This window comes from Plectropomus leopardus, chromosome 9, assembly GCF_026936395.1.
Source record: "Plectropomus leopardus strain MGB_pleo_1.0 chromosome 9, ASM2693639v1, whole genome shotgun sequence".
NCBI lineage: Eukaryota > Metazoa > Chordata > Actinopteri > Perciformes > Serranidae > Plectropomus > Plectropomus leopardus.
Genome location: NC_142184.1, coordinates 4,075,491 through 4,093,938, shown reverse-complemented (window position 1 = coordinate 4,093,938; position 18,448 = coordinate 4,075,491). Strand labels below are relative to the sequence as shown.

The following is an 18,448-nucleotide window of genomic DNA, read 5'->3' as shown; positions in this document are numbered from 1 at the left end:
TGGCACTTTGTTATGAAACCTCTGTGGATTTGCTCCGCACTGATCCCTGCAGTGACACCAACACTGGACTGAGTGGCACCTGGCCAGCTCAGCAGGATGACCGCACTGTGTAGTATGACTGTTAGCCTGCTAAATATAACCGCAGGCTGGACACACCACACGGTAATCCCTGCAGGCTGCGAGTTTGTTATTTTACACTCACCCCCTGATCCCCTACATCTGCAGAGCAACACATGAACCGCAGCTGACCTTCCAGCTGGACCAGCAGCAGGAAGGAAATCCAAGAGTGACATCACTTAATTCAGGTTGATCTCACAGGAAATTCATTTTTTATTTGCATGATGTAATGTTTTATTATACCATGCAATAGGTGTGTTTTGTCCATGTGAAGGAGCTGTCTGGGGCTCGACTATAAGCTCCACAATAGGGTTTGTTGGAAAGAAAAATACTTTTACTCTGCCCTCTTTGCATTGGAAAATGTTAATTTCTTAAACATTGATCTTAGGTGCTGTCTGTTGTGTTCATTGCCGCACCCAACTATGGTATTGCATTTCTCTAAACTGCAATTTAAAGTGCAAGGGATGCAGAAAAACTACTGAGAAACCTGTACTTAGCAACAGAAGCTAGAAAGTTGCCTTAATGTAATTACATTTTAAACTGCAATTTAATTAAGCAAATCTTAAAAATGCAGCATGTATAAAAATGTTCTCGATACAAATATATCATCAAATGTAAAGCATTCAGTGTCCAATACATTTTATAATAATACATCTGTAGTGAAGGTAAAATAAAGCATAAATATTTAATAAAAACATTTCTAGAATTATGAGTGAAATTATGTTTTTAAATAAATGTTACTTTACACATTAATATTAACCAAATTTGAATATGGAATAAAAAATAATTATGATTTAATTAATAATTAAAATAGTTATACTGTAGCACCAGAGTCTTCAACAGGGGGTTCGTGACCCCAAGGGGGTCCTCAGAGTTACAGCAGGGGGGCCACCAAAGCATTGTTTGATAATTTGATTTAAATTTCAATTTAGGCTTTTTTTTGTTGTTAATACACATTAAAGTGTGCATATAACAAATTTGGTAATGAGTTTGTCACACCACAGAAAAATGTGTATTAAACCATCCAGTCAAATTTTAACTATTGAAAAATCGGCATGTATATAAATTAGGTTTTAAAATTGGGAAAAAATGAGCAGTATTCTCTGCTCTCAGGCGGTGAATTTCCCGTATTTTTAGTGTCACGGTGAACTAGAAATCTAACATGATTAAGTAGAATTGTGCAAAATTAGCTAAAGATATTGTCAAGTTAGCTGTATTATTATTCCCAAAAATATTCTAATGAACCATGATGGATCATTTCGTAACTTTTGGAGACTCTGACACACTGTCCACCTGAAAAACTACCGACAAAAGTGCAGAGGGGGAGGCGAACGCACCTATCCACCCTACAACTGCTGCCGACTGAACAGCTACAGGCGAGTGCATACGAGAAACATCCGAAAATTATTTCAAATGCAACTCAGTTTTATACAAAACGTGTAGTTAGAGAGAGACCCCTGCAACAGAAAACAAAAAGTACTATTTGACCCAGGACTGACAGAGAGCGGTGCAGCCATAATGTTGCATGCTGGAGGAGATTATGTGTGTGTGTGTGTGTGTGTGTGTGTGTGTGTGTGTGTGTGTGATGATGATAAATGCCGCCACATGGATGATTGCAGAGGTTACAGAGCTGTAATCCGATGATGAGGATAGAGTTTATACAATGTGTCTGCTCCCTCTGACACACACACACACACACACACACACACACACACACAAAATGACCTTAAAATTTATCTCCTTGTGTTAACGGAACCAAACGTTATCTCATCGAATTTCCTGGGATCCTTTTGACTGATATGAACTCCTCAAATCACGACCTTTGACCTTTAGTAGTAGCTACATTGTTTGCCTGCAAAGAGCCCAAATTTGATTTATTCTCCTCGTGCATTCATCCTATTTAACCCTTTGAAAACCGAGCAATTTGGCTTTCTTTCTTTAAAAATATTGAAAAATAGCCATAAGCAACTTAACGAGAAATATGAGCAGTATATTAAAAAAAAGTTAAAAAAAAAAACAACAAACCCAAACAAACATGAAATTTACCACAAAAAGAAAAGTTTTTTTTTAAAAAAGGAAAACAAACAAACAAATAGGAAATCACCTGAAAAAGATGTTAAAAAGTTGAAGATAATATGTAAAAAATGATAAATACACAGTATATAAATACACATACACACACATATATTTAGTCTGCAACTCAGTTTTCAATAGAAAATTATAATAATTAGACATATCATTTTCTGAAAATGTTTCCCTATTTTTTAAAATCATTTTCCAATAATCTCTCTTTTCTTTCTTTCTTGCTAATATTCTTATCATCTTTTTGTAATTTCTTGCGATTTGTAGAACATTTTATGCCAAATTACTGATTGCCTTTTTTTGGGAAGAAATCAAACCAATTTGCTCAGTTTTCAAAGGGTTTAAATGCTTGTGTAAGGTGTCTGAACTCAGCACAAGAACACTGATGTTGGCCCAGGCTACAAAGAGTTAAATAACTGTATCTGTTACATTTCTTCACTGTGCTTGTGTTTTATGCAAAACCATCTGGTGCATTTACACAAATGTGCATCACTGCTGCTGTTAAACAAGTAACTTGGGATAAATTAATTGAAAAACTAAAAGCATGCAGCCTGTTACATAATGAGAGAGGAGACTAACTCGGGTGAGGCCCATGGGTGCACTGACTCCCTCTCTGATGCTCAGTGAGGCTGGCAGAGGAGAGGACCGGGGGGCACAGAGAAGCAGTGCACCATGGGAAGGTCATGATGCTGCCGCCGGCAAAACGGGTCAATGCAGCGTTAAGAGAGAGGAGAGGACATGGGAGAGAGATTTTAGATTTTCTATTGATGGTTTCCATCATTGCCATCACATTCAAATGTGAAACTACGTTGTTTCAGTAAATTAAGCTTTTGTAGAAAGCAGTCATTAACCCTTTAAAACCCTTTTGGTCGTCAGTTTTCTTGTTCTGCATTCAGCAACCTTTCACAAGCTATTTAACCCCCAAAACATTGGCAAAAAGGCAATTAGCAACTTGGTAATAAATGTTCCACAAATTGCAAGAAATTAAGTAATGTAAATGTAACTGATGAAATTAACCGAAAATTACCTTTTTAAAAAGGAGGGAGAATTATTAGAAAATGATCAAAAACTTGTACAACATGTTCAGAAAACTATATTCTAAATCATTATAATAATATATTTAATGCAGTTACAGAAAAAAATATACATAATTATATGTTTTTTTAATTTTCTGTGCTTTTTTACAATTAATTTTCTTTGTTTTTGCTTTTTACTTCTTTTTCAGCTTATTTTCAGGTTATTTTCTTGTCACATTTTTACTAATATTTAGCTACTTTTTAGGCCATTTGTTGCTAAGTTGCTCGTTGCCTTCTCGCCATGCTTTGAAAGAAATCACACTGATTTGTGCTGGTTTCAAAGGTTAAAACTTTGAATTCTACCTCATAAAGCATCATTAAGCTCAGCAGCAGGAGTGCAAATCAACTGTTTTATCCTCAGTTGCCTCCCTGTGGTCACTATTAGGTATTACAATCCCTGCAGAAAATACCACCATAGTTCATAGCAGGTCTGTAAATTATGTTGAGGCCCTAATTTTAATGCAAATTAAATTGCACTGACACAAATTCAAGACCCCTTTAAATGATCCCAGGTAGCCAAAACTGGCGCGACTCGACCAAGACTGGGCATGGATGACGCCAAAAAACTGTCCTGATTCCTGCTGTCAACGCTGCAAACTTTGAGTTGCTGATTGATCTTTTTTTTCCATATTTTTGAAAGAAATCAAATCAGTTTTTGTGGTTTCAGAGGTTTCAATGCTCATGAAAGGCATCAGAAAGCAGCCCCCCCCCCCCAAAACAAAAACCCTGATGTCCATCCAGGTGTAAAAGGGTTATAATAATAACATTTTCCAAAATGGTAAAAATATTAACACTGTATCTGAGCTGACAGACTCTCTTGACTGAGTAATAGCTAAGAAATGTAGGTGTCATTCAAATAAAGTAAATGAATAAATACATAAAACACGAGTCAGTTTTTTTGCATTTTTCATTTCAGTAACAATCATGCATTTCAAAACGTAGAAAAGAAATAAAATTTGTAATATTTGATCGTAGCTTTAATTGTGCTGCTGTGCATTTTTTGCTTCATGATACCCAGAAAATACACTACACTGACGACAGTGAGTTAAACTGAGTTATGTCAGTTTGGTTTTCTCTACTATTGTCTTGTCGGTTTTATCTGCTGTTCTTTATGTGCACCGAGAAGGAATTGCAATCTAAAACATCAGCTTTAAAAAAAGAGATTCATCTGTCTAACAATTTATATTTACAGTTTAGCAGAGGGAGAGCTTAACCTGTCGCTGCTCTTGCTCAGTTGCACTTGGGCAGACTGAAAATGTAAAAACAGTCTGAATTTAATGAGGAATCAAACTCTGTCTCACAGCGTTTCCCCTCAGCCCTCCATCAGAGGTAGTAGTCCTCCTCCTCGATGTCTCCGTGTGTGTCCTGGAAGCCGAGCGCCTGGATGTCGTGGGTGATGTCAGTGATGCGGCGGTTGAACTCCTGAGATCCTGAAGCCAGAGAGCAGTTGTCATATCTGCTGGGAGAAAAAATATTGACAATAAAATCAACAGATGATCTTGATGTTCCCTTGTCTCTTTGACCCCCTAATTGTGCTAGAAGGGGAGAATTTGGATTTAACTTGGACTGGTTTTGCAGTAAAGTAGGGCTGGTCGATAAAACGATAACGATATCAATCGCAATATAACTTTTCCTCGATTGAAACGTAGTTGATCGAGAAGTAGTCCACAGAACGCATTACAGCCATGTTTTGACAGACAACACGAACAGCCACTGACAAACAAAAGATGAACCAAATGCAGTAAATGACTTTGACTGTAGAACAGCTGAGTGTTTGACAGCCACAGCACGCCATCATCGCAGATCAAACAGCTGATGGTCCGACAGCAGCGCAGTGAGACAGACGAACAGAGCGCAGCTTCTCCTCACAGCACCAAAGTGTCTGAAACAGACACATCTGCAGAGGTGGACAGTGACTTCTTTACACTTCTACAGACTACTTTGTGTTAGTTTCCGCTTTAATCAGAGTTTGGATGAATTATTTAGAAACACCAGGACGCATCGCTCCGTGTCTCATCCAGCGCTCGCGCTGAACTCTCATTATTATTACCAGGGGCAGATGTAATGTTTTGGGGGCCTGGGGCCACAAGCACATGACCTTATTTTCACCCCCTCTCTAACTGGGAACCTTGGCAGGCTGTTTGCAGCTATAGGAGAAGTAGGCCTACTCAAAAGTTTAAGAAGTTTAATAAATAATAATAATAATAATTAATTAAATACCCCTGCTGTAAACCATCTTCAAGGTGATACCACAATTATCATCATAGATCATCATTCCAATTATTATATATTATTATTATACATAATAACTCTCACATTCAAACAGACTTTTCAAATTCTTTGACTTTCCCCGGTTTTTCATAACCGTACAAACCCTGTCGATAAACTTGATGGAATGGGAGACAGCAGTCAGAACCGATGTTGACCTACGTACCCTCTCATGGCCGTAGCCGACGTGTTGCTCATGCTGCGTTTGATGCGTCCAAAGCTGTCAGTTAAAATCCCACCCTCCCGGATCCCGATGCTCTCCAGGAAACTCTCAAACACCCCGACGTCTTTGTCCGGGATGAACGGGCGCATGCCTAAAAGAGACAGAGAAAAAGAGTCAGATATCTGTGTGTTTGGATTGATTCTTAATCAGAATAATACAGCAAAAACATAGCTGTTAATAATATGTGTGAGTGGGAAGTGAAATAATTACAAGATTACAAACAATGTGACAAAATTTTACTTGAACAACAATTCAGGTCAACATGATCAGAATGAAATCAAATCGCTTTAAAAATAGGGCAAAATTCTGACATTAATGTCCAGTTTTTTGAAAAATACTGTAAATCCTAAAGCTTTTTGGAGCCAATATTTCACTATAAACTGCACACTGAAGAATACTGCAGGTTTATTTGTTTAGTTAACGAAGTTACTTTTATTTTTTTATTATATTTTTTGTCAGATTTTTAGAATACAACATTGATAACATTGTTTTTTATCAATGTTATACCAATTTCTTTTTACTAGATTAATTTTTTATTTTTGCTTATTTTTATAGTAGGAAGTTACTTTTTTGAGATTTCTATGAAATTACACTGACTTTTGCACTTTTTACAATATATTTATTAATAAACTGATGCATTTTTTTAAACACATTCTACAGTCTATAATGTGTATTCTTTTACAAAGGCATTTCTTTGTGTGACTGTTAAAGGGTTAAAGGTTTTAATACTTGTGAAAGGCATCTTAATGCAGTGCAAGGAAAGTGATGTCAGTCCAGGTTTCAGCAGGTTAAATACAGCACATGTGTAAATGTAACTGATTACATTTCACCACATGAATTCAGTCTGTGTGCGTCTTCCTCCTAAAGCCTTCATCATGGTGATTACACACCAGCATTAACAGCAGCGCCGCCGCACTCACCAACAGGAAGTTTTGGTTTCCTCAGTGGAAGTGGGTCAGAACTGATTTTGTTGTGGTAAACTCACACATAACAAAGAAACTCACACATGCAATAAACTCACCTACACACACACACACACACACACACACACACACACACACACACACACACACACACACACACACACACACAGACATGTTAATATCCAGCATGCAGCTCAAACAGACTCTTTCCTCTGCAGTACTACCACAATAACAGTTAAATAGTAGGTTGTGGTTTGCCGCAGAGTTTCAGTCAGGTAATGAGCTGCTTCCTGTGTGTGTGTGTGTGTGTGTGTGTGTATGTCTCGCTCTGTCTGTCTCTGTGTGTCTCACCCATCAGCAGGAACTTGCGGTTGTCTCCATACAGTTGCAGCAGCTCGGAGCAGAAGTGGTCGATGTTTGATCCCAGCCTGTACTCTCTCAGCAACACCGCGAAGTGCTGCAACTCCACTGGACTCAGCTTGTTACGCAGCTACACACACACACACACACACACACACACACACACACACACAGAAGAGCAACAAACAATGCATTTTCTTCATTTGTTTTGATGCAGACAGATCCTACCTACTTTTAAGGGACTGTACTTTATTTATTAGAGGAGTGTGTGTATTGGGTGCATCTTTTGTATATATATGTACCTATATATATATGAACCTAACCTGAAGCTACAGATATTTGAGCCTCCTTGAGGGTGAACAGGGTGTTTGACAATCACCAGGTGTTTACAGAGGTTACTGATTACGGATTTGCTTAATAATTATTTTTTTCTAGTTTATCTAAACACGTTTGTGCTTTTTCTCACTCCTTTTCAAATATGTAAACCAAATCATCATGTGTTTAACCATTTCTTTTGCTTTTTGTTTTTCCTTGTCTGTAAATATTATGTTGTTTTTTTGTCCATCTGCTTGTTTGTATAATCATATTTCTATTTCATTTTTTACATGTTCGAAATCAAATCAATAAATAAATCAGTAAGTATAAATAACCATATATATATATATATATATATATATATACATAATTCTTCTTCTTATTATTATTATTATCAAACCAAACAATGGTCACTGGAGCTGTGGACACACACACACACACACTCACAGTGATCATGTACTCCTGCATCAGCAGCAGGGCGGGGTTACTGTCTCCTCCATCGCTGGCTGAAGCGAGACTGCGATGGGAGTCCTGCAGCGAGAGAGACGAACTCTCACTGTACGTCTCACTGTAGTAGAGCTCAAAGGCCTCCTGGGAACCATCGCTGAGAGAGAGAGAGCTGATAAATACTCGTGACTACTGCAGAGTTATTTAACGAGGGTGTGAATGCCGATTGTAGCCTTTTCTGTTACATACACTAAAAAGTACGTCATTAATCGAAACATCTATTAATCTTTCCCCCATTCCACTTTATAGAAATCATTGTCACTAAACTATCAATCATAAAGTCATCAAACAAAATAAAGAAAACTGGAGCAGCTGCTAATGAGATTACTTCATGTGGTAAAAGTTTCTCCAGCTGTCTCTTCAGACCGTCTGCGTCCAAATATGTGGGACATTTAGTGAATTGATAAGAGTGTATTTATCTGGAGATGCCACAGCTTCAGTCACGGTCGAATGTTACTCACTACGAGCTGCAGCAGCTGAACTCTGGATCATAACTGTAGTCAGTCAGACAGCTGTCACCTGCACAGAGACAGACAGAGACACAGACACAAGGCGGGTTTCCATCACAGATTTGCACAAAAATGAAGAGATATTTTTGAGAATGTCGATAAAACACCACTGAGAGATGACTGTGTTTCCACTGAGTGATGTAGTGCGACTTCTCCTCTGGCAATAACATTTCAAAAAACATGGCGATGGATGTTCAAAACATTAGCAAGTTTTATTTCCATTGCAGCCACCGCACTAGCCGTCATTATTTTCTGTGTTATTCTGTGTTTTTACCAGTTTAAATCACTGGGTCAGTTTGTTTTAGAGAGAGGGAAACCTCTGCGGATAACTCAGCTCACGCTAAAATCCTTCTGAGCATCTGGATCAGGAAAAAGGTGAGCACATATTAGCAGGTGCTGCGCTAGCAGAGCATTTCTGACCTGCCAAACAGCAAAGGAAAAACACTAATCTGCAACTTGAAACTGCTTGAACTGTGTTTTTACTGATTTGAAGCACCTGGTCTGTTTGTTCTGGAGAGGAGGAGACAGCTCCTGGAAAAAACCTCCTACCAAGAAGAAGTTTCAGCTGGTCGTAACCTGCAATCCTCATTGCTATATGCCCCTAAATCCTCCGAAATCTTACACATCAGACCTTTAAGCTAACAGGACCAAAAACAACAGGAACTTAAAAAAACAAAAAATATATGTATAAACGTATATTTTGTCATCAATATCTGAAGAATGTCTACCAGAGACCTCCCAAGAATGTGTTCAATTTAAATTACTAATGAAGTATGTGAAAATTAAAAAAAAAGTCATAAAGCACATGCAAATTAAAAAATAAAAGCTCATCTTTATGTCCCGACGGATTATCTTTTTTCTCTTCCCTACTTTTGGCATACAGAATATGTGTCACACTCACTCCTCTGAAGCCAGTAGCGGTCCGGCATGGAGTGGTGAAACCCGGCTCTGTCGACACACTCGATGGTCTGATGGCCGTAAATGATCTGGAACATCTGACAGATCAGAGAACAGTACTCCTCTGCAGCATCCTGCGCAAAACGAACACACAAAGAGGCGATCATCACACCGAATAAGTTATCACATCAGTAATATCTGTGAGTTTCTATGAAATGTTCTCAGTGTTTTAAACTGTGAATTTTCCCTTAACACACTTCTGTGGAGTGAACAACTTCTTCTGTGTGAGCGTCTTCACATCAGCAGTTGCATGCGTTATTGCCTTGTTCAAGGGCACATACGCAGTAACAGGTGTTAGGATTTGAACCAGCAACCACCTAAAGCTGAGCTGGCAGTCTGTTGTTGTGGTGAAACATGAGTGGAGTCTGTGAGCTCCATCTGAGCCAGTTAAACAATGACACACTAATGATGCCAAATTAAACAAACTATTGCTCCAGGGACAAGGATAACAATGACTACACACACACACACACACACACACACACACACACACACACACGCACACACACCAAAACACACACACACACACACACACACACTCATGCACGCACAAATGCCATGACAAAGCTACTTGCAAATGTGATGTAATACTCCAGATTATGCAAGAACGCAGAGTCTCAGTACGAATCTGTGTGTGTGTGTGTGTGTGTGTGTGTGTGTGTGTGTGTGTGTTTATGTAAATGAGTTGAACAGTATTGTCCTAGTTTCCACAGTTCCAACATGTGAGTCAAATAACTAGTGAACCCCACCAATCATTTGACTCTTTTTGCAGGCTTATTTCCTGTCACTTTTTGTTTTTTTCTCTGTCGAGTCAGAACATCAGACGGAGTAGTAAATGTCCGCATTGAAATTTACATTGGCACATGTACCTTTTAAGTTTTAACCCTTTGAAACCTTGGCTAATTGGCATTGGAGCATGGGAAGAAGGCAACAAGAAACTGAACCAGAAATGGCCCAAAAATTAGCAAGAAATTAGTACATAAAGTTCCAAGAAAATGACATTAAGCAACAAATATCATATAGTAATAATATAAAGAGCCCGAGTGCACTTACAGGGCGGACGGGTGGGAAAGTGGATGGATCCCATAAACAACTGACTTTTGCGTGGGAGTCCATGTGTCTCTTTTGCCTAAACCTAACCGTACGTGACTTTGTTGCCTAATCGCAACCATCATGACAGTTGGCACTGATGTGCAGATGTGTTAACATAAGGACTTTGCTGCATCATCCCACCATTTGCATTTGTTAATATCACGGTAACGGCGTCCCGGAGCATAAACAGGTGACGCACAAGGATACCTGAAAGTAGCAGGGGTCGACAGATTAGTGGCCTGGCCGAATATTGGGGCCGATATTTGGCATTTTGGCGATTATCGGTATAGGCATTGTATGTTAATGATCGCCAATGAAACTAATGAATTAAAAAGTGCAAATTAAGTGTCAGCATGGGAGGAAAACCTCAGGGAGCTATTTTTAATTATTCTTTTGTTATTTGAACTTTCACTTGTATTTATAAAAAAGTTGCAGGGAACTTGCTTTATATGATGTTGAACGTTTCAGTTTTGATTAAACATTTGCTGAGGGCATTTTAACAGTTTAGTGTTGGAGTTTGTTATATTCCAAATTCTAAATACTGACAGAGATATTCATTGTTATTGTAAATGCATATTAGTTCCAAATATCGGTTATTGAAGAATAATCGCTATCGATATCGGCCCTGGAAAAACAATATTGGTCCACCCGTAATAAGCAGACGCAGAAGGTCACTGCCAAAGCGCCTCATGTGACGAGATGGGATCGAACGTGTGATGTGACGCACCCTGTTCTCCACAGCCAGGATCACCAGGTTGCAGTAGGCGTCGGGGCAGGGCGTCGGCTCCAGTGGGTTGTGGTTCCTCCGCTCCCAGCTGCCGTAGCTCTTCCCCCGCTCCCAGCTTCCCGTGCAGGCTTGTCGCCGTTCCCAGCTGCCCCCGCCACCGCCACCTCCTCCCCTCCTCTCCCAGCTCCCACCTCCTCCACCTCCCCCATGCCTCCTCTCCCAGCTCCCTCCACCGCCTCCTCCCACCCCCCAGCTCCCGCTCATGGGTCTCGCTCTGCGGTTCTCCCAGCTCCCTCCTGTTTTACGTGTTTGCTGCCTCCTCTCCCAGCTCCCTCCCCCTCTCTTCCTCTCTAAACTCCCTCCTCCTCCTCTCTCTCCCCCACCTCCTCCTCCTCCCCCTCTCTCCACGTTCTGGTTTTTGTCGTGGCTGCTCCTGGACAGCGACGGCCTCCAGTCGACTCCACAGATGGTGTGCCGTCGTTCCATCGTGCCCCCCGCAGGCCGAGGGTCGGCGTTGCAGCTCATGGTTTGACGTCGGCCGTCGATGCCAGTTGGCTTTTTCCTGTCCAGACTGTCGTCCCCGGCAACCACTGTATCCACGTTCAAACCTGTGGGTTGAGGGTTTAAGAGTATGTACACCTGATTTTACTTACACAAAACCAAAAAGAAACAATAAATGCGAGAAATCCATCAATTAACCACCTGTGAACAGCAATGGATGTCTTTTTTCTTCACCCTTACAAAACAAAGTCAAAGACCTAAAAGTTGTGCATCAACAAAGCAACAAAAAACAATTCAACGTGTTGTCATTCAAACTCTTCAAATGGTGCTCTGTCATTGACCTTCTGTGTCTACTTATGATGTTTTAGGTATTCTTCTGCGTCAGCTGTTTACGCATCAGGATGCTGTTATGGTGAAGTCAACAAATGCACATGGCAGGATGACCCAGCACGTCATTCTTTTTTTTTAAACGTCATGACCCCTGGTAACGGCTCCAACGCCAACGATGGTTATAATGAGGCAAAAGAAGCACATGGTAAGGTATAGAAGAAAAACACATCCAAAATGCTAACTCATTCTGGGTTTTAGGACTCCTTGCTGGGTTGTTGGGTTATCAAAAATACCTGTTCAGGACAGACACATCCACTGTGAGATGCTTTCTTATCTCACAGTCATCAGATGATATTACCGCCTTGTTTTGGCAGCGTAAAAAGGGGTGGTGTCTGGTCTGCAGGTGTGTCCTCTCACCTGTCTTGAGGACGAGCAGGTGCAGCGCGTCGTCCCTCAGGTAGGACGCGGCAGCAATCTCGTGTGTGGGAATCCTCACCAGCAGCTTCTCGTTGTCTCTCCATGTCAGCAGCAGACAGCGAGCGGAGAGACTCAGAATACAGTCCTGATCCACGCTGGTCTTCAATGGCAGCACCTTCAACTGCTACTGACCAACACACAGGAACACGTGATTATTGATTACTAATGATTAATGATAGATTAATGATTTATGAGTCACACATAGTTGCAGCAGACAGATAAAAGACTGTAAATACTGAGATTAGGGATTTAAGGATCACTGATGAAATGACTGACACATATAGTTTGTTTACCTCTGCAACTGTCAAATATTTCTTATTGATCATTAGCACTGTGTTTAACAGATGCTGCTCAGTTGGTGAATTTATCATTAAATAATGAGGTATTAAGTGGCGCAAATAATATTATTTCATACTTTTCTTCATTGAGTTAGAGGAAGTTTCCAGTACTTAATACTTTTTTTTTAAAGCTGTCAGTCTGTTGGGGAATCCTGGTTTTGTAGACACATACAGTTGAGTGTCATCAGCATAACAATGAAAAAAGATTGTATGATTAAATATTATTTGCTCAGAGGAAGAATGTAAATGCAGAATAAAAGAGGACCTAGGACAGAGCCTTGAGGTACTCCAGAGTGCATAAACACAGTGTATGACTACAAGAGTGACTTTAAACTGTGTGTCTGATATTATGTTATAGGTACATCACTGTTAACTAAGCTTGGCAGTGATAAGTTAAAAATAAATTATTGATTAATCACTTTTAAAAGGTTGAGAAAATAGCTCTCTTGGTCAATGTGACTGCTACTCCAATAATAGTTGCATTTGATTGTCTGTATTTATTGTTGTAACCATGTTTTAAGCTGCCCTCTTGGTCAGGTCACTCTTGGAAAAGAGATTTTAAATCTCAATGAGTCTTTTACATGGTTAAATAAAGGATATATATATATATATATTACTTACCCTGGCCGTGTCCAGTAGTTGAAGCAGCTCGTCTCTGCTGGAGGGGTTCAGTGAAACCGACACCCACGTCAGGTGACCAAGGAACTGAGGTGAGAGGCAAAAGGTCAAGCAACCATTGTTTTTGTGATTTTATTTTGTTGCTTTGTTAAGTTTTTAAATTTCTACCTTGACCTCCTTCTCCACGTAGTCAAAGATAAGTCTCTCAGGATGAATGAGGTAGTCCGGAGGGTAGAGAGGGACGGTGTGCAGTCGGCGGCGGTAAACGCTGCCTCGATCCACCGGCCTGCGACCAGCTTTTGACCAGACCAGCCGCTTAATAGGAGAGACAAAACCCTGAGGGGAGACAGAAAAAGGGTAAAACTGTCAGTACCTTTACATGATGTTAGAAAAGGTCCAATTATTGTGTTGATCTGACTAAAACTTACTTTTAAAATACATCGCGTAAGTCTCACTGAAATTGGACTAAATGTAGTTTCTTGAATACTTTGATTGGAAGTCGAGCTATTCCATCATGTAGACACTTAGGTCGTATTTTAACAACAATGTGATCTGCTCGTGCTCTTCGTCGCCGCACTGGTCTGTTTACGGTTAGGGACTGTTCGTCATTTATGGGGGAAGAGGTGCTGCAAAATGAGTCAGGCATTTTAGAAAAATGTAGGTACAGAGGAGGGATTTGCGTTTTTAATTTTGGCATGGGTGAGTGACATAAAACTTAATAAGGTAGTATTTTGTACTTGCTTTGAATAGATAAGTCATACTCCAGCCACCCCCCTTCTCTGAAAAATACAGTACAGTCCCACAACACCAGCACAGAAGCTAAGCGACGTCCTGCTGTGGTAGAGCAGCAGCTCCGCCGCTCAGTGGAGTAAAATTATTTTTTGATATAGCACTTCCAATCCCTGTCTGTAAGTGCTACTTTACAGAAAGGTATAGTGGTGAAATATTCTAAATATAGCGTAGGCTACACTTAAAGTTTTTTCTTTTAGGTGGTTCAAAATTGAGATTGCTCAGCGCCGTTTGATTACATGACATTGATGCGGCAGTTTTCTTCCCTGAAGTTATTGTAAATAAACAGTTATGATTGTGGACGAATGGATGGTCACGTGTGATTGGATCACCGAAGACACATGTCAGCTACACATATGAACATGGTCATAGACGCAGGTGTCAGCGGGATGTGTCTCTGCTGTCCACTTTAGTTCGGATCAGTGAAACCTGGTCAAATGACGGCTGTATCATCAGCACGTTTATTTGTTACAACTCCTTAGTTTTCTGACTGTAATTATCACAGCCGTCACCGGGACGGTGTTTTGGGTTTGAATTTGAACTAGAACCTCACAGCGGATTTAATTTGTCTGTACATACATAACTCTGTGTGTGTGTGTGTGTGTGTGTGTGTGTGTGTGTGTGTGTGTGTGTGTGTGTGTGTGTGTGTGTGTGTGTGTGTGTGTTAATGCAGTACACCCCTTTGGCTTTTTCAGCAGTGATTGACAGGTGAGCAGTGATCTCTGACAGCTTCCTGCTGAGACTCACTGTCAACACTGCACACACTGTTAGACACCCACTGACAGACAGACAGACACACACACACACACACACACACACACACTCACAGAAACACATTAATATACCGTGGCTGGAAGGCAGGAGGCGGATGGACGTTATAGCACAAACACACACCGAACAGGGAGGACATTAGCTGGTTTCAGAATGAGAAAAGTTGTCTTCGTCTTTCTCTCGGAGTAAGAACAAGGACAGATTTCTACATATCGGAACGAAGCAGGTTTCTGATGAACATCTCTGTAGTCAGCTGAATTTAATTGTAAGACAGACGGTGGTTATAATGAGTTTAGTTCATCCTCTTGTTCCCGTGTTACTTTGAGGAGACAGAAAGAGGGAAATAATTGGATTTTGTAATGAATGTGCTTAATGTAGCAACCTGCCCAGGTCAGACCAGGGTGCTCTGCAGCTTGAAACAGTTTTCCCTCTTATATCTCTGCATTTGTCCCTATTTAAAATGTGTTTTTCTTTTCTTATGCTGTTTAGTTTTTAAGTTTTAGAATACAGGAAGCCAGCTGTTTAGTTCCCAACCATTTTTTGTCGAGGGATCCTGTTTCTGTAATTTAGCAAAATGATGTTCCCTGACTAAGTGATATATTTTAGGGATTTTCCATATATATTCAATGCATGACAATAACAGCACAGAACTGATAAACTGCATAAATGACCCAAATACTGAACACAATACCTGCAGGAATTTGGATGAATTCTGAGAAGATTATTTCCGATTATAACGTCAGAGAATATTTTTCCTGATATTTTTGGGAATTTTTATACAATTCTCTCCCAGCTAGCAATTTTTGGTCCTTAAAATGTTCTGCGAATGGTACAATGCAACCACTGACTGTTTTATTAATCTTTCCAAATGTTTTCCAAATGTTCCCAGGACGTTCTGTCAGTGGTGTTGGAAAAAAGGGGGTTTTTTTGCAAATAAGATGATGTACATGAAACAGGCTAACATTATTTCTTAGCTGGCTATGACATTACACATATTACTTAATTTTAGACCCCGTTATAAGGGACAAGCAAGTTAAATTATTGTTAGGTTTTGATGATATAATAAACAACATTAAATCATTCTGCTTAAAGGTCCAATGTGATCAGTAGGGAAATATTGGCAAAAACGAGCCACAACCATACTGATGGGTCATTAAATTTGCCTCTGAATGTTTATTTTTTTTTCAGATTTGTACGTGTTGGTGTGACCGTTTGTTTGTAACTGAGGTCAGCGGGAAGAGGCGGCACATATACTCAGTTAGAGTGACACTAAAAGGATGACTTCACCCGCGCTCGACCGGTTTGTCTTTAGCAACTGAAAAAAAAAAACATCAACAGGTTTTCAAAACAAAAAGCTCCGAAATTTCAGGTGCAATAATGAAATGCTACATAATGTGCTCTGCAGGTTCAAGAACAAATCATCCTCGCCCAAATGACTTCAACAAAACGTGGAAACTCTGAGACAGGACAGAAACCACTGTACCTTCTTGGATTTCTTGGGTTCATAGTCCATGGTGGTTTCTCTGGTCCTGTTCTGGGTCAGATGAATCCTGGTCCTGGTCACACACTTCCTGAATGATTTTTTTTTGTTTCAGTTTGTCTTTTGTTGTCTTTGTGTCCGTCTCTCGGTTGTTTTTTCCATCGCTCCCTCTCTGTCTCTCTCAGTTCAAGTTATTTTAGCTTCTGTCCCGGCTGCTTCATTCTTGTTCTTTCTCTTTCCACACTGATTGTTCTTTTGAGACCTCTCCTGGGGGGGGCGTGCACACACACACACACACACACACACACACACACACACACACACACACACACACACACGAGGACAGGAAGAAGAGGAAGTCCACTTCCTGTCCTAAAGGAAACTCCACCAGGGTCTGATAAGGCCCATTCTCTCTGCGCTGATTACAGACTCCAAATTAACCTGTAATTTAATCTGCACTTTAACTCTAATTATTGACACTGTTTATATTAAACTATGGAAGAATACTTGAGACCATAATCAGAATTTAGCAACATCTTATTATCCATATTTTTAATCTACTAATTCTTTGCCTTTTATTGCATGTTTTTGAAAGGAATCAAACCGGTTTACTCTGCGTTCAAAGGTTTAAATACTTGTCAAAGCACAAGAAAAGTGACGTGAATGCGGGTTTCAGAGGGTTAATAAGTTGTCTGATGGCTTTGAGGCTTTTCTTAGGTGTGTTGACAGATTGTTTTAATTTGTAAAACTTTACAACAAACAATAAAGGATGCATGCCTCATTGCACAAGCCCGATCTTCGTCAAAACTGGCCATTTTTCAGCGTGGATGTTATTAGCTCAGAGGTTGTTGCGGTTTTCCGTAGTGACGGGAATTTGGAAAAGTTAACACTCAGATAACTGAAGGAAGGGAGACTGCTGACCGAAAACGGTGAACCAGTGGCAGGCTATTAGCCACAGTCTGCATCCACTTATTCAGAATTGATTCAAAACTTTTGATTAAAATTAAGAGGAAGTCAGAGTTTGAGACCGTACTAGACCATAAATTGGGTGGTGGTGGGGGTGGGCTGCAAGAAAATAGTAGATTTGGAAAACAACTTTCAAAGAAGTTAGGGAAAAACGTAAAAAAAAAAATCCATATTCATAACAGCCATAATTATACATTTAAAATGATTTGAAAGAGTTATTATTATTTTTAAGCACTTTTTTTTTTTAGGTCACTTCCTGCTTTATTTGTGTGTTTTTTCCCCCTAATAATAATTGTATTTTTTTTTTTAAACTTTTTTTGTTGCCTAAACTCCAGGTAACATTCCTGTACTTTTAAAAAAAATTCTTTGCAATTTTTTGGGTTATTTCTTCTTAATTTGACGATCACCTTCTACCTATGTTTTTGAAAGACATCAAGACAATTTTCAAGTCTCAAAGGGTTAACTTGTCAGGGCAGGAAAAAAAATCACTACACAAAGTCTAAAACTTGCTGTAAAGCCCTCTGAACTAAAAAACAACAACAACAAAGGTTAGTTGGTATCGTCTTTGATTAAAAGGTTATTTAGTTTTTGGAACTTAACATTTAGGAATAAATATTTAGGATTTTGGGAGTCTTCAGCTGCAGTGAGCAGGTTTGGCCACAGGGAGGCAGCACTGTGACAAAGACTGACTGCAGGAGGAGGAGGAGGAGGAGGAGGAGAGGAAGGAAAGACATATTTCTTCTCAGTGGGACACTGATGGAGGCAGAGGAGACATCAAACCTGTGACCTTTCTCACTCTCACACACACACACACACACACACACACACACACACACACACACCTATTTTCATGGTGTTCGAAGGTCTAATGCTTTAACGATCGTCCAGTTACCCAGGCAACAGGAGACAAAGACGGGGCATTTATCTTTTGACTGTCTTTTCTTGCTCTGATGTCTCTCTCTGTCTCTGTCTCTCTGTCTCTGTCTCTATGTCTCTATGTCTCTCTAAGCCCTGAGAAACTT

General features: G+C 39.9%; 1 protein-coding gene across 1 annotated transcript; it reads right to left on the bottom strand.

The window, feature by feature from the left end:
* Window positions 1-312: 312 nt before the first annotated feature.
* Window positions 313-16,725, bottom strand: ccm2l (CCM2 like scaffold protein). Its single transcript, XM_042492204.2, has 11 exons — window positions 16,464-16,725; window positions 13,589-13,756; window positions 13,424-13,507; window positions 12,405-12,588; window positions 11,157-11,764; window positions 9,282-9,411; window positions 8,333-8,390; window positions 7,812-7,968; window positions 7,041-7,179; window positions 5,710-5,857; window positions 313-4,731 (listed from the first exon to the last, which is right to left on the bottom strand). Exons 1-11 carry the CDS (start codon window positions 16,491-16,493, stop codon window positions 4,599-4,601), a joined length of 1,839 nt encoding a protein of 612 aa, XP_042348138.2. The 5' UTR covers window positions 16,494-16,725; the 3' UTR covers window positions 313-4,598.
* Between the last annotated feature and the right edge of the window lie 1,723 nt (window positions 16,726-18,448).

Bases quoted from the DNA above. Each gene is read 5' to 3' on its own strand.
- ccm2l (XM_042492204.2), bottom strand. From the start codon at position 16,493: ATGGACTATGAACCCAAGAAATCCAAGAAG. The intron at 8,391-9,281 runs GTGAGTGTGACA...GTCTCTGTGCAG, and splicing joins CCGCTACTGGCTTCAGAGGA to GTGACAGCTGTCTGACTGAC. The intron at 5,858-7,040 runs GTGAGACACACA...TGTCTCTTTTAG, and splicing joins CCGCAAGTTCCTGCTGATGG to GCATGCGCCCGTTCATCCCG.